This window comes from Macaca mulatta, chromosome 7, assembly GCF_049350105.2.
Source record: "Macaca mulatta isolate MMU2019108-1 chromosome 7, T2T-MMU8v2.0, whole genome shotgun sequence".
NCBI classification, from domain to species: Eukaryota; Metazoa; Chordata; class Mammalia; order Primates; family Cercopithecidae; genus Macaca; species Macaca mulatta.
In genome coordinates, this window is record NC_133412.1 from 162,656,157 (window position 1) to 162,672,958 (window position 16,802).

Genomic DNA, 16,802 nt, shown 5'->3' on the forward strand with positions numbered 1-16,802 from the left:
GGAAAGGTTAAAAAAAAAAAGGCACAGAAATAGAAATACACACATACCTTATAATCCAGCCTGGAAAAAAATAACTGCAGTCTACTTCTCATTTACAAGTAGTCAGAGAGGTTAGTACATGCTAATTTTACACTCCTAAGTAAGACCTGTATTTAGGGAGTGTAAAACTTAATCCCAGACATTAAAACTCTACCTTAATTGATTTAGGCACAGATCATCCATAGACGAAATGGAAAAAAAAAAAAAAAAAACTAATGAGCAATTTTATAGAGTAGGGAACAGTGACCTCACATGAACCCATGGCTCAATCTCAGCTTCCCCAAGAGGGGGATGACCAGGCTTTTGGAAGTGATATATCAGGAAGGACACAGGGCAACCCAGAATGTAATCCAGAATGTGACCCAGACGTTCGTACTTCCTTCCATTTGACAGCAAATAGGAGAGAGACAAGCAAGTTACATGAAATCACAAGGAAGTAAACAGAATGCAAGTACTGTAGAGCGTAAGCCATGGGTCTCTTGTAACACGGAAGGGAATTAAAAAGGAAAGAGGGCATAGGAGTGCTGCAGACTGACACAGACAGGAAACATCACAAAAGGCACTGCAGGAACCACATTTGGACCCTAATTCAAACAAACATTTTGTAAACAAGGATATCTGAATATGGACCTGGTATTAGGCAACACCAAATAATTGTTCATTTTGTTAGGCGGGACTTTAGCATGGTTATTATATAAGAAATTGTCAATTATTCTTATGCATACTGAAATGTTTGAATTGTAAATGTCATTTGCTTCAAAATACTTCAGCAAGGCTGGGTGCAGTGACTCATGCCTATGATCCACAGCACTTTGGGAGGCTGAGGCAGGAGGATTGCTTGAGACCAGGAATTTGAGACCAGCCAACAACATGGCAAAACCCTATTTCTATGAAAAATACCAAAAAAAATAATAATAATAATTAGTCAGGCATGGTGGTGTGCACTTGTAGTCCCACCTTTGGAGGCTGAAGGCTAAGGCTGGAGCCTGGGAGTCTGAGGTTGCAGTGAGCCATGATTATGCTACTGTGCTCCAGCCTGGTCAACAGAGTGAAATCCTGTCTCAGAACAAAAAACCAAAAAACAACTTCAGAAATAGCAACAACAAAGAAGAATAAATAAAAGAAGTGTGACAAACCTTTGTCAACTACTGAATCGGGATGTGTGTTATGGGGGTATATCAAGTCATTATACTATTCTCTGTGTGTTTGAAAATTTCCGTGATTCAAAAATAAAAATAAAACTCTTATCTTTTGAAGTCCTTTAAGAGATAAAACGAAAGCCAGACTGTCTCTTTTGCCTTGACTGACTCATTCATGAGAACATGCTCTTGATGAAATCTCAGCAACTGCAAAGACCTCATGAGGGCACCTACTTCAGGGATTCTCAACCTAGCTGCACGCTGGAAACACCTAGGAAGCTCGGCAGAACTACCAGTTTTCCCACCTCACGCCTAATGAATCACCATCTCCAGAAAGGGGCCCGAGAAAATGGGAATTTTTTTTTTTTCTTGAGAGAGGGTCTGGCTCTGTCACCTAGGCTGTATCTCAGCTCACTGCAACCTCCCCCTCCCTGGCTCACGCCATCCTTCCATGTCAGCCTCTAGAGCAGCTGGGACTACAGGAGTAGGCCACCACGCTCAGCCAATCTTTTTTTTTTGCATTTTTTGTAAAGACAGGGTTTCACCATGTTCCCCAGGCTGGTCTCAAACTCCTGAGCTAAAGCAATCCTCCCGCCTTGGCCTCCCAAAGTGCTGGGATTACGGGTGTGAGTCACCGTGCCTGGCTGGGAATTGTTTTTTAAGTGCCACAGGTGACTCTGATGCAATCTAGTATGTTTCCTCCCCAACATGCCAGCCAAACAATTGTCCAGCAGGGTATGTGTTCCGAGCCCTCAGGGACAAGGATCACACAGGATTCCACATTTTCACTGCTACGTCAAGCCTAACCGTATTCTTCACTTTCAGAAGAAAATTAAAAGTGGAATAGCTAATTCACTGCATACAACTTGCAAGGTTTCAATTTTCCCGTTCAATTTAAGGTACTTCTCACCAACATTCAGGTGCATTTAGTCACTGTGCTGAAGGCAACTTCAATGTGGGAGCTCCCGCCAAATAAAATCTCATGGGAAAAAACAAGTTTACCCATAGAGGTAAAGGAGCTTTCACAGGGCAGAATATCAGGGAGAATGCCATAGTAGCAAACCCCAAGTGACTGAGCCACGTCAATGCCCTGGAAGGACCTGGGTGTACCTGAGCATACCTGGGAGCCTGCACCTCTCACAGCAGCCAGCAGCTGGCCTGGGGGAACCCAAGAAAGAGGAGAAAAGTGGAAAAACTCACACCTCTTGCTTTGTTCTCACAGAATCCCAAATGCTGGGAGCAAACTCCCAACCACAAAACTGACTGGCATTTGATCAGAAACATGTCAATACAGGTCAGGATGGCTGGGAAGCCAGAACTGAACGTTTCATAACATTAACAATCTCAGGTCTTTAAAACCATTCTCTTTCAACAAGTGATATCTGAATTTATCCGGACTGACGACCTTCACTCCTGGAAAACATGATTCCCAGAATCCAGCGGTGGGGGATTGCATGGGGGGAGAACAGCTCCTCCCGGTATGCCTCAACACACGGCATCCAACACCCACTTGTCACTCCCAAGGCTGACTGATGAATAATGCTCCCGAGTCTTGTTGCACACTCTGGCGTTGGTCTTTTCTAACATTTCAGAGTGTGCATTTGCTAAATTACTTTTATGTGCACCGGCATTATGTCAAACACGAAGATTCAGGCATGCAGGAACTTGCAGACTCGTTTTACACCAAACTAAATGCCCTGTTTGTTGCTTTATCACTGCCATGCGGCTTTGGGGGACCTGAGCAGCACTTTCTTCTCCACGTTCTGCCTGGAATTGCATTCGGAGACTTTCCCTTTCTTGCCACAAAGACCCACCTATACAGAAGCTTTAAATACCACAGACTTGGTTCTTTACAGGGGAGCAATGAATGTCCTCTAAGCTCAAAGAATAATCTTAAAGCACTCAAAAAAGCCAAGTCCAGAGGTGGCTCTCCAAATGCCCAACCTGAGATACAGAGGAAGGAGAAAGAGCTTCATGGTCACGGAAATTCCTCTCCCTGATTAAAGGGATGCACTTTGATGGTTACAGCTACATAAAAATAAGGACCTGAGGAGGAGGGGCCCAAAAACTTATGAATATTCAGATCTGCACGCTCGACCCAGGCATCATTTGCACCAGTGATCAAAGTAAATCCCTCCTTAGTGCCCACATCTTTCCTCCCAGGCAACACCCCTCCCCAAGCCCTGCGTCCCCACCCCCCATCTCAAACAGAAACTGAGTGAAGAGCATTTGCACACAAACACATCCAATTTGAGCAAGGAGCAATAGGGCTAGGCCACTTCCTGATTCATACTCTCCCATGCCAAAGACAATGAGAATATTCTCACGCTCAAGATTCTACTTGAAACAGTGACATGCTGCCAGAAAGAAATTAAAGGCCCCAGCCCTGCCCAGCCACTGACCCCACACAATGGTGGTCCTGCATCCAAACCTGAACTTCAAAAAGAGAGAGAACCAGAACTCCAGCTGCACAAGGCAGCATCATTAACACAACACACAAAGCGGGAAAACACAGTCACATGAAAACTTAGTGGAGGGAACTTTTTCTGGCCATTTATCTTAACTGTGGCTGCATTACTTTTCAGGACTCAAAGTCAGATCACAATTTTGTTGTCCACTTCTTAACAGTCGCCCAATTTCTACTACACCTATTACATTCCTTAAAACAAAAATAGGCCAGGCGTGGTGGCTCATGCCTGTAATCCCAGCACTTTGGGAGGCCAAGTTGGGTGAATCACTTGAGCCCTGAAGTTTGAGACCAGCCTGGGCAGCATAGCGAGACACCATCTCTACAAAAAGTATAAAAATTAGCAGGGTGTAGTGGCATACACCTGTGCTCCCAGCTCCTTTGAAGGCTGAGATGGGAGGATCACTTAAGCCCAGGAGGTCAAAGCTGCAGTGGGCTGGGATCATACCACTGCACTCCAGCCTGGGTGACACAGCAAGACCCTGGTCTCAAAAAAAAAAAAGAAACGAAAGAAAAGAAAAAAGAGAAAGAAAGCAAATTATTAAAATCATCTTCTTTTCACTGACCATGAAGTACAAACTATGGCTTTAAAGCAGGGGTCCCCAACCCAGGCCGTGTCCCAATCAGTGGCCTGTTAGGGATGGGGGGGAAGGGGGGGCTGCACAGCAGAAGGTGAGCATCGCCAACCTGAGCATCGCCAACCTGAGCTCCGCCTCCTGTCAGATCAGCTGCAGCATTTGATTCTCATAGGAGCACAAACCCTACTGTGAACTGTGCATGTGATGGATCCAGGTTGCATGCTTCTTATGAGAACCTAATGACTGATGATCTGAAGTGGAACAGTTTCGTACCAAAACCATCCCCCCTGGCCCTCCACAAAATGGGTCCCTAATGCCAAAAACACTGGGCACCTCTGCTTTAAAGTCAATATTAAACCTTTTTAAAGTCAGTCTCTAATGGGACCCTCACTCTGAGCCAGGAATTTCAAAGTTGTCACTTATATAGACACCAGATTTCATGACAGTCACCTGGGCAATTCATGCCTGTTTAGTCTTGGAGTGTAAGTATACTCAAGTCTCTTCCCAATGTTCATCACTGTCTACTTATTCCAGAACACTGGAGAAATTTCCCTCCTCCTCGTTCATATTCAGGGAAAAAAAAGAAACACCATTTTTCTCTAGCTCATGGTAGCAGTTTTTTTCAAATACATATATATACACATACTTCACGGTTAATGGCTGCCCTTGGAATACTGACCTTTGTTAAGACTCTAAAACCAAAGTGAACCATCCACACTGAGGGATGATAACTGAGAACCAAACAATTCTGCAAACCACCGTTTTATCTTTATGGAAACCCTATCAGTGGGAAACCCTCAAATAGTACAAACGCTAATAAACAGTACATAACTAATAGGCTTGGGGAAAGGAAATTCTTTAAAATTATCTAAATGAATTAGATAGAATAAAACCTACTTACAACTGCTACTTTAATGTGGTGAACAGAAATTCATTTTTAATAGAGAAAAATTTTAAATTAAAAAAACAAAAAAAAACAAACCTTGGGTTCCAGACACAGAGGCTTACCTGACTCCTCTCTTTGTCCACTTTCTTAAAACACTTATTCAGTGACAAATTGTGTCTCACGGAGTTTTTCCACCCAGTAGGTGCATTTGCAAAATACGGAAAATGTTCCAAGATCCAGTTGTAGATATCCTTCACTGGCAGGCGCTTGGTCGGAGAGTCCTCGATGGCCATAAATATGAGGCAGCTGAAGGAGTAGGGGGGTTTGCAGTTAGGGTTCTGCCTGGCATCGTAGGGCATGTCAGAGTGGGCGGGGGACGGGGGGGTGTCATCGTCCAGGTCCTGGACGGGGCTGACACTCCTGAGGACCGACTCCCCAAAGCTCTTCAGCAAGTTCTTGCTCTCGTGCAGCCAGTTCAGGTTGGTCAGCTCTTCATCTTCCATGGCCCCCTCTTCTAATCGGATGTCAGGCAGAGAAAAGTCGAGGTCATCGTCTTCCTGAAGGGCCTTGGAGAAACCGCTGCCCCGGTAACACTGACTCAGTCCACTGGAGACACTAATTCCTGAGCTTTCTGGCTTCTTACTGGGAGGCATGACTGGACCCATTTACGTGAAGGCTCCTAGTAAAGACATCACAAAGAAATGATGAGCTGGCAAGGCCCAAAACAGAAAGGCAGACTGTGCCCCTCTGACTCTGTTGCCTCCCACGGCCCCCTCTGTGGAACCCCTGCCACACAGGACCACCACCTCGTGACTCCCACGCTGAGCAACGCAATCCCACAATTCCACTACAGATAGGCTGACGAGAAAAATCAGCCCACTGTTGATATAGCAAGGCGACCTGATGCCCCTTAAATAAAACAAGACCGATAACACCAGCCAGGCATGGTGGCTCGCGCCTGTAATCCCAGCACTTTGGGAGGTTGAGGCAGGAGGATTGCTTGAGACCAGGAGACCAGTTTTAAAGTACATTAAATTTTATTGCGAATTATTTTCTCTTCCGAACAGAAGAAAAGCAAGTAACTTCAGGCACCACACGAATACATGGGAATGTAAGATAAGCCATTAACTGAAATTAGAACTGGTGAAAAAAGGAGAGCAACTGCCAGTTTCAAGACAGTAAATTCAATTCAATTCAACAAAACAGGCCACAGAATCCTATCCCTCCACCCCGACCCACCACCATCCCCATTTTTATCAATGACCTAGAACATGGAGTAAAATAACATCTGATGAGAAAAGAAAACGAGGAGGTGGTACATTTACAAACAGAAAGACCCCTACAGACGCAAAGCATGTTCAACCCTCCAGCACCCAATGTAACACAGAAAGAACAGTAAAGATAACCAAAAAGGTCTCCCACTCTCTGTAACGCTAAAACAATACGCTTGGTTTGAGAGTGTTATGTTTTAATTCCCCACAGAAACAACCGGTAAGAAAATCAAGCATCTATCTAGAAAACAAATGAACAGGCTGGGCATGGTAGCTCATGCCTATAATCTCACCACTTTGGGAGGCTGAGGCGAGAGGATCACTTGAGCCCAGGGGTTCGAGACCAGCCTGGGCAACATGGCGAAACCCTGTCTCTACGAAAAATACAAAAATTAGCCGGGCATATGCCTGTAGTCTCAGCTACTTGGGAGGCTGGGTGGGAGGACTGCTTGAACCCGGGAAGCTGAGGCTGCAGTGAGCCATGACTGCACCACTGCACTCCAGCCTGAGCAACAGAGTGAGATCCTGTCTCAAAAGTTTTGAAGAAAGAAAGGAAGAATGAAAGGAAAGGAAGAAGGGAAGGGAAGGAAGAAGGGAAGGGAAGGGAAGGGAAGGAAAGGGAAGGGGGAAGGGGGAAGGGAAGGAGGAAGGGAAGGAGGAAGGGAAGGAGGAAGGGAAGGAGGAAGGGAAGGGGGAAGGGAAAGGGGAAGGGAAGGGGGAAGGGAAGGGAAGTGGGAAGGGAAGGAGGAAGGGAAAGAAGAAGGGAAGGGAAGAAGAAGGGAAGGGAAAGGGAAGGGGGGAGGGGAGAGGAAAGGAGGGCAGGGGAGGGGAGAGGAATGGAGGAGAGGGGAGGACAAGGGAAGGGAAGGGCAAGGAAAGGGAAGGGAAGGGAAGGGCAAGGGAAGGGCAAGGAAGGAGAGGAGAGGAGAGGAAGAAAGAGAGATGAATGAACATATTTAAAAGCAAAGACATAGGCGTGGCATGGTAGCTCATGTTTGTAATCACACCACTTTGGGAGGCTGAGGCAGGAGGATCTCCCTTGAGCTCAGAAGTTCAAGCCCAGCCTGGCCAACATGGTAAAACACCATCTCTACCAAAAAAATACAAAAATTTGCTGGGTGTGGTGGTGTGTGCCTGTAGTCCCGGCTACTTGGGAGGCTGAAGTATAAGGATCACTTGAACCCAGGAGGTTGAGGCTCACTGCACTCCAGCCTGGACAACAGAGGGAGACCTTGTCACAAAACAATAAATAAAATTAAAAAGGCAAAGATGTGACCCTTCTATGTCTCTTAAATGTTCATTAACACTACATCTAAAACAACTGCCGCTTCAGCTGGGGAAGCTCTATTAGGGAATTCTGGAAGGCATAATCCTGGGAACTAACCAACCAGCCAAGGGTGCCAGTGAATTAGAGCACCTTCCCTCTTCCAAAAGGTAGAACCTGCTAGACGCAAGGCCTAAGGGGGAGCTGTCATGAGAGGCCCAACTGTTTTGTGTTTTTTTTTTTTTTTTTTTTTTTTTTGAGACAGAGTCTCACTCTGTTGCCCAGGCTGGAGTGCAGTGGTGCGATCTCGGCTCACTGCAACCTCTGTCTCCCAGGTTCAAGCGATTCTCCTGCCTCAGCCTCCCGAGTAGCTGGGACTACCGGCGTGCGCCACCATGACTGGCTAATTTTTGTATTTTTAGTAAGACGGCGTTTCACCATGTTGGCCAGGATGGTCTCGATCTCATGATCCACCCACCTCGGCCTCCCAAAGTACTGGGGTTCACTCACAGGGAGTATTTCTTTCTATCAAATAAGGAGGTTACCCTGACACATTTCAGAGAAAAAACAAGCTAGCATCTTTAGGCTTGGGGATACAACAGAGTCTGGTCTGATCCTGGCTTTAACTTCTTTATGAACGAATTATAGCACCACTTGTCTTTCTTAAAAGTTTCCTCAGATCCCATCAGAAAATTTTCTGATGACCAGCAAATGCCCACAGTAGAGTATAAAAAAGAACTACCCAGCCACTGAAGTCAACTTTAGCTCTAAATGAAAGTTTTATGTCTCCTGAGCTTCCAAACAGGAAAATTATATCATGGCTGACAGTAAAGTAATTTAATTGCACTGTTGCTATGACAACATGCTGCTCTCTTTCTTTTTAATTTGCTTATTTGTCAGTAGCTTCCCAGAGGAACTAACACGCTATTCTCCATGTTTCCTTTTGTTTTAAGCAAACACTGCCAGCAATATGGTTTTAGGAGAAAAAGTGGCATTGTCACGGAGAGAGGGTTATGGGAGTTCAGTACCCTTGGATCCAGTGTGCGCTTTGTGCTGGGACCCCGTACTCTCCAACCGCTCACTGCATCCCTATAAATCCCGCATTTTACAGCAACAGTGTAAAGAGCTGCTGATCACTACAGTTCCATGTAAAAACAAAACAAAACTAAACAAAAAAAAACAGTTCCCAGAAACCACAGCTGAGGAGTTTTCCATTATTATACTCTAACTACAGATTTCGCCAAATCTTTTTTTCCTCCTGTTTTAGAGGGAAAAAAAAAGAATCTGGATCATGTGAGTTGCAGTTAAGCAAACATTTTTAATCTGCTGCCAACAAGGCTGCTCCACCAGATACGCAAATAGTTATTCACTGGTGACCTCCTTACAACTTTACACACACACACACACACACACACACACGCACACACACACACGCCCTCTTTTGTTTTTATGACTTGCTGTGTTTTGTTACCCTTTTTATTTTTTAACGGAGAAAATGAGGCAAGAAAGCTTAGTTTCTCGCCTAGTAAACAGAAGGTCTCCAAATAACTGACAAAGACATTACTGGCCCAGCTCTGAACAGATGTTTGATGCGAACTTTAAAAAGTTAAGAAATCCTGCCAAAGCGGAGCAGGGCAGTCGCAAGTTTGGGGGGCCGAGTTACCCCCCACCCAGCACGCGCGCGCGCGCACGCACGCGCTTCACTCTCGTCTACTGTACTTGTCAAAAACATTTCAAGGGGACCTGCGGGAGTGGCGATTGGCTGCATCCCGCGTCAATCAGCGGCGTTGCCGGGCAACGGGGAAAACTGCTCTTCTCCCCGTATACAGGGCAATTGGGAGCTCGCATACCTTCACTGCCGGTCAGATGTCATAAACCTTTTATTGGCCGCACCGCGGCGAGCCTCGAAAACAAATCAATAAAAGCCCGCCGTCCCCCAACTTATCCAGGGCCCAAGGAGGGTTTCAAAGAGGGCCGGGATGAGGGGGGTCGGGCCTCGGGGTCTCCGGAGACGTTCGTTGCCTGTGCCAAGTCTGCACAGTTTGGGGGGGAGGGATCTTTGTTAGGAGCCTGTTTCTCATCTTGGGGTCTCCACTTGATCGGAACCCCCTCCCTGGCCCGGAACGGCGGGGACCCCGTCCTCCGCAGACAATACCAACTCTGTTCCTTGCGGGCTTTTCGGAAACCGAGGCACCGGAAAGCAGCACGCACGTCGGGGCAGGAAACTCTTCGGACCCGGCAACTTCCCGGCTGGGGGCTCCCGGGCCCCCCACCCGACCCTCCCCCCAGGACCTGCGGGGTCCCTCGTCTTCCGAGAGCGGCGAGGTAGTCTCCAGGACCGTCTCGGACGCGCCTCCCGCCCCGGGTGCCCCCCGAGCCCACGCGGGAGCCTGCGGGAGCGGGGCGCAAACTCACCTGGCCGGAGCGGGGCACGGGGGCGCGGGGGAGCCGCTGCCCTTCAGCGGGAGCCGACAAACTTTCGCGGGCGCCCGGCGGGCATCGCTCGGTGGCCCCGCTAAGGACGCGCGGGAGCGGCGCGGCGAGCCCGGGGCGGCGGGCGGCGGGGGGCGGCCGCGGGCGCGGGCGGCAGGGGCGCGGGGGTCGCGGCGCGGCATGGGACCTGCGGCGTCCGCCGGGCGCGCCGCGCGTCCTCCCGCCGGCCCCGCCGCTCTCCCCGCCCCGTCCCGCCTCCCGCTCGCCTCCGCCGCGGCGCGTCGGGCCGGGGCGCGCCGAGCGGCGAGAAATTGTTTCCACTGCAAACAAAAAAAGGCGACACATGACCAGGCAGGAGGAGGGGAAGCGCGGGGAGGGAGGAGGGCGGAGGGAGGGACAGAGCGGAGGGCGGAGGGAGCCGGAGAGAGGGAAAACGTGGGCCTGGCCGCCAGCGGCCTGGGGCGCGGGGCACGGACCCGCCGGGGCGGACCCTGCCCGCGCCCCCGGCATCCACCAGGACGCAGCCAGGGCCGAGGCTGGGGCTGGGCCGCGCGGCCTCGCCTCCTGGGCCCCGCGGGGCGGGGGTGACCGGCGTGGGTCCCGCGACCCGGGGCGGCAGCGACCGTGGGCGGTGGGGCAGGTGGGGCAGGCGGCGCGTGCCCTGTCCCCTCCCCGGGCTCCGGCCACACGAGCGGGCCGGCGCTTCGCTGCTGGCAACGTGTCGCGGGAACGCTCCTACCCCATCTGCATGCCTTACATGGCTCGAAAGTAAAAATAAAAAGAATTACGATGCGGGCGAGGCTTGTGGGGGTGAGAAGAGGAGATTCCGCTTCTCCCGTGCTGCGTCCTGATAGGACCCCCAGGGCCTTCCGAGCCCTCTCCCAGCGACCACCTCGTGTCCCGGAGGTAGGCACCGCAGTGTCCCACCCAGGTGGCCGCGTGTCTCCCGAGGGAGGGCCGGTGGCCATTACAAGGCAAGAGGCACGTCCTAAAGGCCACGCCGGTCGGGCCTCTCCAGTGGGTTGTGCGGAATGTCCCGGCCGGCCTAGAGCGAAAACAGGTCTCATTTCCATCTCAGTTTGAGCTCTCAGGAGCCAGACTGACCATTCCCAAGCCACCCAGCGAAATGGTGCAGCCACCACTCTAAGTCTCTAGGCACCTCCAAATAATAGCACCCACTGCCAAAGCCACACCAACCAGCCGCCTTAGGAGAGGATGAGAGGAGAGAGTCCAACAGGACACCCTGGTGGTGACAAAAATAAAAATGTGATTGCACATTACTCCCAGGTAGTGAAATCAGTTGGTTCCTCTGCAGAAGAGAAGCCCAGGGCACCCTTCCTGCCACCCCGTCCTGAGGCAGTGGACAGGACATTGTGAGCTGTCTGAAGACTACAGAAAAGCCAGCGAGTAGACCTGGAGAAAGCTTTCTAGCGTGCAGTACTTTTAAACCTAGCCAAAAGGAGGGACTAAGGGAAACACCAGCTAGGCTTCTGAAAATTTTTTCTATCTCAAAAAATAGACCCCCCATCTGAGAATCATTACCCCTAACAGAAGTTCAAGATGGCAGGTTACAAGTCTTCAGCAAAGATGTGCCTTTCAGACTCACAGGAGACCTTACCTCTTCCAAGTAGTGTGGTATCTCCCCATCAGGAGACAGTTCGGAGGTGGAAGCCCAGGGGTAGCCTGAGGTCATCCAGCCCCACCACTTTGATAACTGAGCACCTGACGCCACCTACCCAAAGTCACTAAGCAAAAGGCACAAGGTGGCAGAGACAGGTCAGATGATCTCTGAAGTCTCATGCCAGAGATTCTCAGGGTTAGAAGTGGTAACAAAGCCAGGTTGAGACAATGTGTGCCCTGCTCTCCTGTAGCTCTGGCTAATGCAGGTCCCGCCCCTCCATCAGCATGTCAGTTGAGGGCGGCTTATTCTCCTCCAGAGGAACCAAGGCCAGAGACCTTTGTCCAAGCCCTTGCTGGCCTAGAGAGGATGAAATCACCCGTTACATCTTCTTCCATCCCCAGCCCCCAAACCACCCCTCAGGTCCCCCAACCACACTCACACAATAGCCAGAAAATTAAGTAGAGCTGGCATCTTATTTTCACCTGCTCCAGTCCCCGCCTGCTTTCTCAGAGTTCAAAAAGAGGGGATGTGAGCCGAAGGTGATTGCACATGGAATATGTCATTCCATGTGTGTTTTTGCTGCTTGCATTCTCAAACACATTTCTTAATTTCTCTCTCCCATTACAGTTGCAGCAAGAGATGTGAGAAGGTGTCACCCTGAAGAGGAAGTGGTGGACCAGCCCTGCCTGATGTGGACAGCAGGGGACACATGTCTGCCTGTCTATGTGAAATGAGGGAAAAAATGCTGAAAGCCAAAGGAGGGTTTAATGTGGCCTTTTCCACCTTCTAATTCCATAGAACCTCAGCTCTGGGACTTGCTTCCTGACCTAGGGTGCAGGGGCCAAATTTGTTTAGGAACAACCCCATTCGCAATTCCCCTCATGAACTTTCAGAAAGGACCCTTGCGTCTTAGATCCTGAGAAGTCACAAATAAACAAGCTGAATTGTCTAAACCATTGTCTTGTCTACACTGTTTTACAAACGCATTTAACAGCCGAATGGTATATGCCCCCTAGAAATCACTTTGAGAAACACTTATTTCCTGATTGAGGACTTGATGGGACCATTCTGCAGCCCCATCTGGGCATGGGCTGGAGAGCACATAAGTATCTGGGAGCTGGAAGACCTCAATTCCAGGCTTATCTACCCCCATCAGTGTGGGACCTCAGTTCCTCCTCCAAGGAGAAGAACGCCCCTCCCCTTGATGTTTTGTGCATTCTTTTGCTAGATGTTTCTCTGGTCAAGAACATTAATCCCCCTACACACACTCTATTGGTTATTAGAGCAGCACGGCTATTTATGGAATAGTTAAGTATAAAACCTGATACGCCCTGCCCAACTTGAGGCAGTACAACTGAGTAGGTGAGCAGATGCAGTCAGGAAGACCTGAGTGACTGCCCAAAATGGGAAGAGTCCGAGGCAGGCCTGGAAAGACAGTCTCCTGGGGAGGGATCCTGCAAAGAGACTCGAGTATAAGAGGAAATACGGGGAGGCTGGGCAGGCACATGCCGCTGGGCTGCGTGGAACCATATGCCTTTCCTGCTTCCCTCTATAGGTCTGCTCCACTCTCTATCCTGCAGGCTGGCTTCCTCTGCTCACTGATGGCCACACAGGACTGCCAGCAGCAAGCCCTGAGGCCTTCTGACTTTTAGCACCCACCACCTTTGGACTGCCTCAAGTCTTCCATGACATAGTTTAACTTCTCAGGGAAATAGTGCGATTGGCCTAGCCTAAGTCACGTGACTGCCCTCCGGGCATGGCCCCCCACCCCTCCCGGCTGCTAACAGCAGAGACAAAGGACATGGTGAAACATCTGGGGAAGGGAGGGGAGATGACTTTGGAAGCGGGATATCTAATAAGGGTGGGTTGGTATTTAACCTGTGGAAATGGGGAAGGGGTGTTTTTGACCCGAGCTTCTCACCTGGGGATGCCCATCTGAACCATCCAGAAGCCACACCTAACCAACTAGAGTCTTCTAGGATGGTGCCTTGGTATGTGCCTTTTGAGAAAGCACAAGGGGATGATTCTGCTTACAAACTGATGTTCCAGGAGAAACTGATGGCACAGAATTACCAAATGTGACTTGATTGTAGAAGAGGAGTTCATTTACTGAACAAATATTTGCTGAGTGCCTACCAAGTGCATGGCATTGTGTTAGGTGCCAGAGATAGACAGTCTTTGTCCCTACAGAGCACAGAGATTAGTGGGTAAGAGTGCAAGCATCGTATCACCAAACTCCTTGAATAGCAGGGTGAGCAATTTATACGTGTTAAAGTCAGAGGGCAAAGCTGGCTCACTGAATATTTTTGAGCCCAGAAGTTGTACTATCAGAGATATGAATTAAAAAAAAAAAAGATGGATGGGGATGGTGGACCCAAGATGAATTTCAGGAGACGAAGGTAGAAACTGGAAGATCAAAAACCAGCTGAACAACTCAGAAATCACTGCAGTAATTCATACAGAACAGAATGAAGACTTTTTTTAAAATATGTGTTTTTAAAAATTGAGGAAAAAGGCTAAAATAGTGGTTCCCTCTGAATATTAGAGTTATGGGGTACTTTTTTGTGTGCTTCTTTCATACTTGTCCATATTTTTCCAATGGTCTACAATAAACACCCATTACATACATACATATATATATACACATTAATTTATTTGACAGGGTCTGGCTCCGTCATCCAGGCTGGAGCACAGTGGTGCAATTATAACTCACAGCAGCCTCGAACTCCTGTGCTCAAACAATCCTCCTTCCTCAGCCTCTAAGTAGCCAGAACTACAGACGCATGCCACCATGCCAGGCTAATTTCTGTGTAGAGATGGGGTCTCACTATTTCGCCCAGGTTGGTCTCAAACTCCTGGCCTCAAGCAATCTTCCTGCTTCGGCCTCCCAAAGTGCTGGGATTACAGGCATGAGCCACCGCACCTGGCCCATTACATTTATAATGTTATAAGGGGGGTGGGGGGGCGTCCATTGGAGCAGTGGTTCTCAAACTTGAGTATGCATGGGAATTACCTGAAGGGCTTGTTAAAACACACACTGCAGGCCCCACCCCCGGAGTTTCTGGTTGGGGAGGTGTGGGCTAGGCCCAAGGATGTGAATCTCTCACAAGCTCCCAGGTGAGGCTGCTGGTCTGTGGACCCACTTTGAGACCCAGTGAATAAGAGAAGAGTCAGTGAGACTGGAAAAAATGAATGCATGAGAGTCTTCAAAGAAAGAACCAAGAGGATTTGTCAAATGATTGAATATGAGAAGAGAAGGGGAGATTATGTTCAAAGATAACTCCTTAATCATGGCTTGACTAAGAGTCTCTTTGAGATAAGGTCTGAGAATGCTGTTTGTAAAAGTAAAAAACTCCTCACGTCCCGCTGTGGAAAAGAGAGAGCGCCCCTCGGCTGGAAGACCCCTAACATCTTGGTGTGTGTAAAGTCCTGGTCAAGCATCATTTGAACTTTCTGGTCACCATCTCTTGGGACTTTCCTTTTGTGCCTTCTTGCTGTTTACTTGACAGATTCTGAAGGGTGGAGCCTGGGAAAGGACTTACTAGAATTTCTCCAGCAGGGAATGGAGCCAGGAGGCTTACTTTAAGAGGGAAGGGGGGTGTGTGGTGAGGGAAAGTACAGCCGAACTGGTAGGGTGAAGTTCATCTGCTCAGGTGCCCGCGCCAAACCTGAGCTTGTCAAGCCTCCTGCTGGAGGCAAAATGGAAATATAGAACCTGTCAACTCCTCTTTGAGCATAAACACAAATGTGAGCCGATGATCTAGAATCTAGATTTACTCAATTCATTCCGTCAACAAGTATTTATTAAGCACGTAGCTTATGCCCAGTAAAGAGTGGAGGAGACTGGGAAGAGGCCAGGAGAAACAGAAGACATGGCACACCTGCCCTCAGGGAGGAGTAGGTCTATGAGCATTTATAAAGCAACCATGAATAAGCAAACACACACATAGAGTCTAATTCCAAGACCAGCAGTGGCAAGGCGCAGTGGTTAGATACAGACTAGGTTTGTACTCTGACCTTACCACTTACTAGCAAGCTAACCTCAGTCAAGGTTCTCAACTTCTTTCTATCTACCTAGTTTTCACTTCATAGGGCTGTTGTGAAGATTAAATAAATTAATCTTTGTAAGGAACATAAAACAGGGCTCTGGCACTTAGTGAATGCTATTTTTTTTAAGCCAACAAATCAAAAGGAAAATCTTCACATATTCGACTGCATACCAATTTAGAATTGTGTGTAAAATCATGGGTCATAAATAAAATTTAAAAACAAATGAGGAAATATTGGCCATGCAGATGACACAGGGTTAAATATTTTTAATTTATAAATCTTACAACTCAATGAGAAAAAAAAATTATCACTCTAATAAGAAAAGGGGCAAATTCACAAAAAGAGAAACAAAAATGAGATTATCCCCATGAAAAGACTCTCAAACTGTAAAAATCAAAGAAATGCAAATTAAAGCAATTGTGATGTCTCATTTCATCTATCAGAATGGCAGAGACTTAAAAGAACGAACCATGCCAATGTTGGTTGAGGCACTGGTGGGAAGTGGTATAACTTTTCAAGAGGACAGTCGCAAAACGAATTAAAATTTAAGTGAGCATGGACTGATCCTAAATTTCCAACTTGTAGGAATTTATCCTAGGGAGATCCTATAATAAGAGAGTTAACTTCCCCGCCAGACTGACTACTGGGAAGAGGCAATAAACCCTAAGAAAGCAGGACTCCAGCCTATTAGATTCAGCAGTGCACACCTGGCATTTATGCCTGGCAGAAGACACTCAATAAATATGTATTGAATAAATTAACTGAAGGATGCAACAATGTATTTAGGAGGATTTTGCTGGGACGTTGTTTAAAATCACACAAACTTGGAAACTGCCAAAATAAGAGGCTAGAGGCATATTATTACATTCTATGGGGCACAGTGGGGCCATGTTCCCTTTGTTTCCTTTCATTTGCATTTTCCAGTAGTTTTAAGTGAGGCTTTCCCTTTTCTGAATCATTTTCACATTCTCAGAGACTGTACGTGTGAAACAATTTGCAAACATTTCATAAAGTAAGAGTTTAGGGGAAAATGAATACGTTGGCAAAGCGTTTC

The 16,802-nt window shown here is 48.1% G+C and overlaps 2 protein-coding genes across 33 annotated transcripts in view; one reads left to right on the forward strand and one right to left on the reverse strand.

The window, feature by feature from the left end:
• FOXN3 (forkhead box N3) overlaps positions 1–16,802 on the reverse strand; it is a 468,244-nt gene that overhangs the window by 252,734 nt on the left and 198,708 nt on the right. For 24 of the 30 annotated variants that reach the window (XM_077941600.1, XM_028851735.2, XM_077941594.1 and 21 more), the window contains one exon: positions 5,232–5,788. In XM_077941600.1, the coding sequence (XP_077797726.1) occupies positions 5,232–5,774 (543 nt within the window). In that variant the 5' untranslated portion in view covers positions 5,775–5,788. Of the gene's footprint in view, positions 1–5,231; positions 5,789–10,059; positions 10,423–16,802 lie in introns of those variants that run through there. The other 6 variants (XM_028851736.2, XM_077941597.1, XM_077941589.1 and 3 more) reach the window with 2 other exon arrangements.
• LOC114679618 (uncharacterized) lies at positions 7,200–12,651 on the forward strand. Of its 3 annotated transcripts, none has more exons than XM_077941603.1 (2): positions 7,200–9,969; positions 12,326–12,651. In XM_077941603.1, the coding sequence occupies exons 1-2, from the start codon at positions 9,227–9,229 to the stop codon at positions 12,357–12,359; spliced, it is 777 nt and encodes a 258-aa protein (XP_077797729.1). In that variant the 5' UTR covers positions 7,200–9,226; the 3' UTR covers positions 12,360–12,651. The 3 variants fall into 3 exon arrangements, 1 of the variants encoding a protein (XP_077797729.1); XR_013396478.1 differs by lacking the exon at positions 7,200–9,969 and adding an exon at positions 10,306–10,428; XR_003731672.2 differs by lacking the exon at positions 7,200–9,969 and adding an exon at positions 10,455–10,983.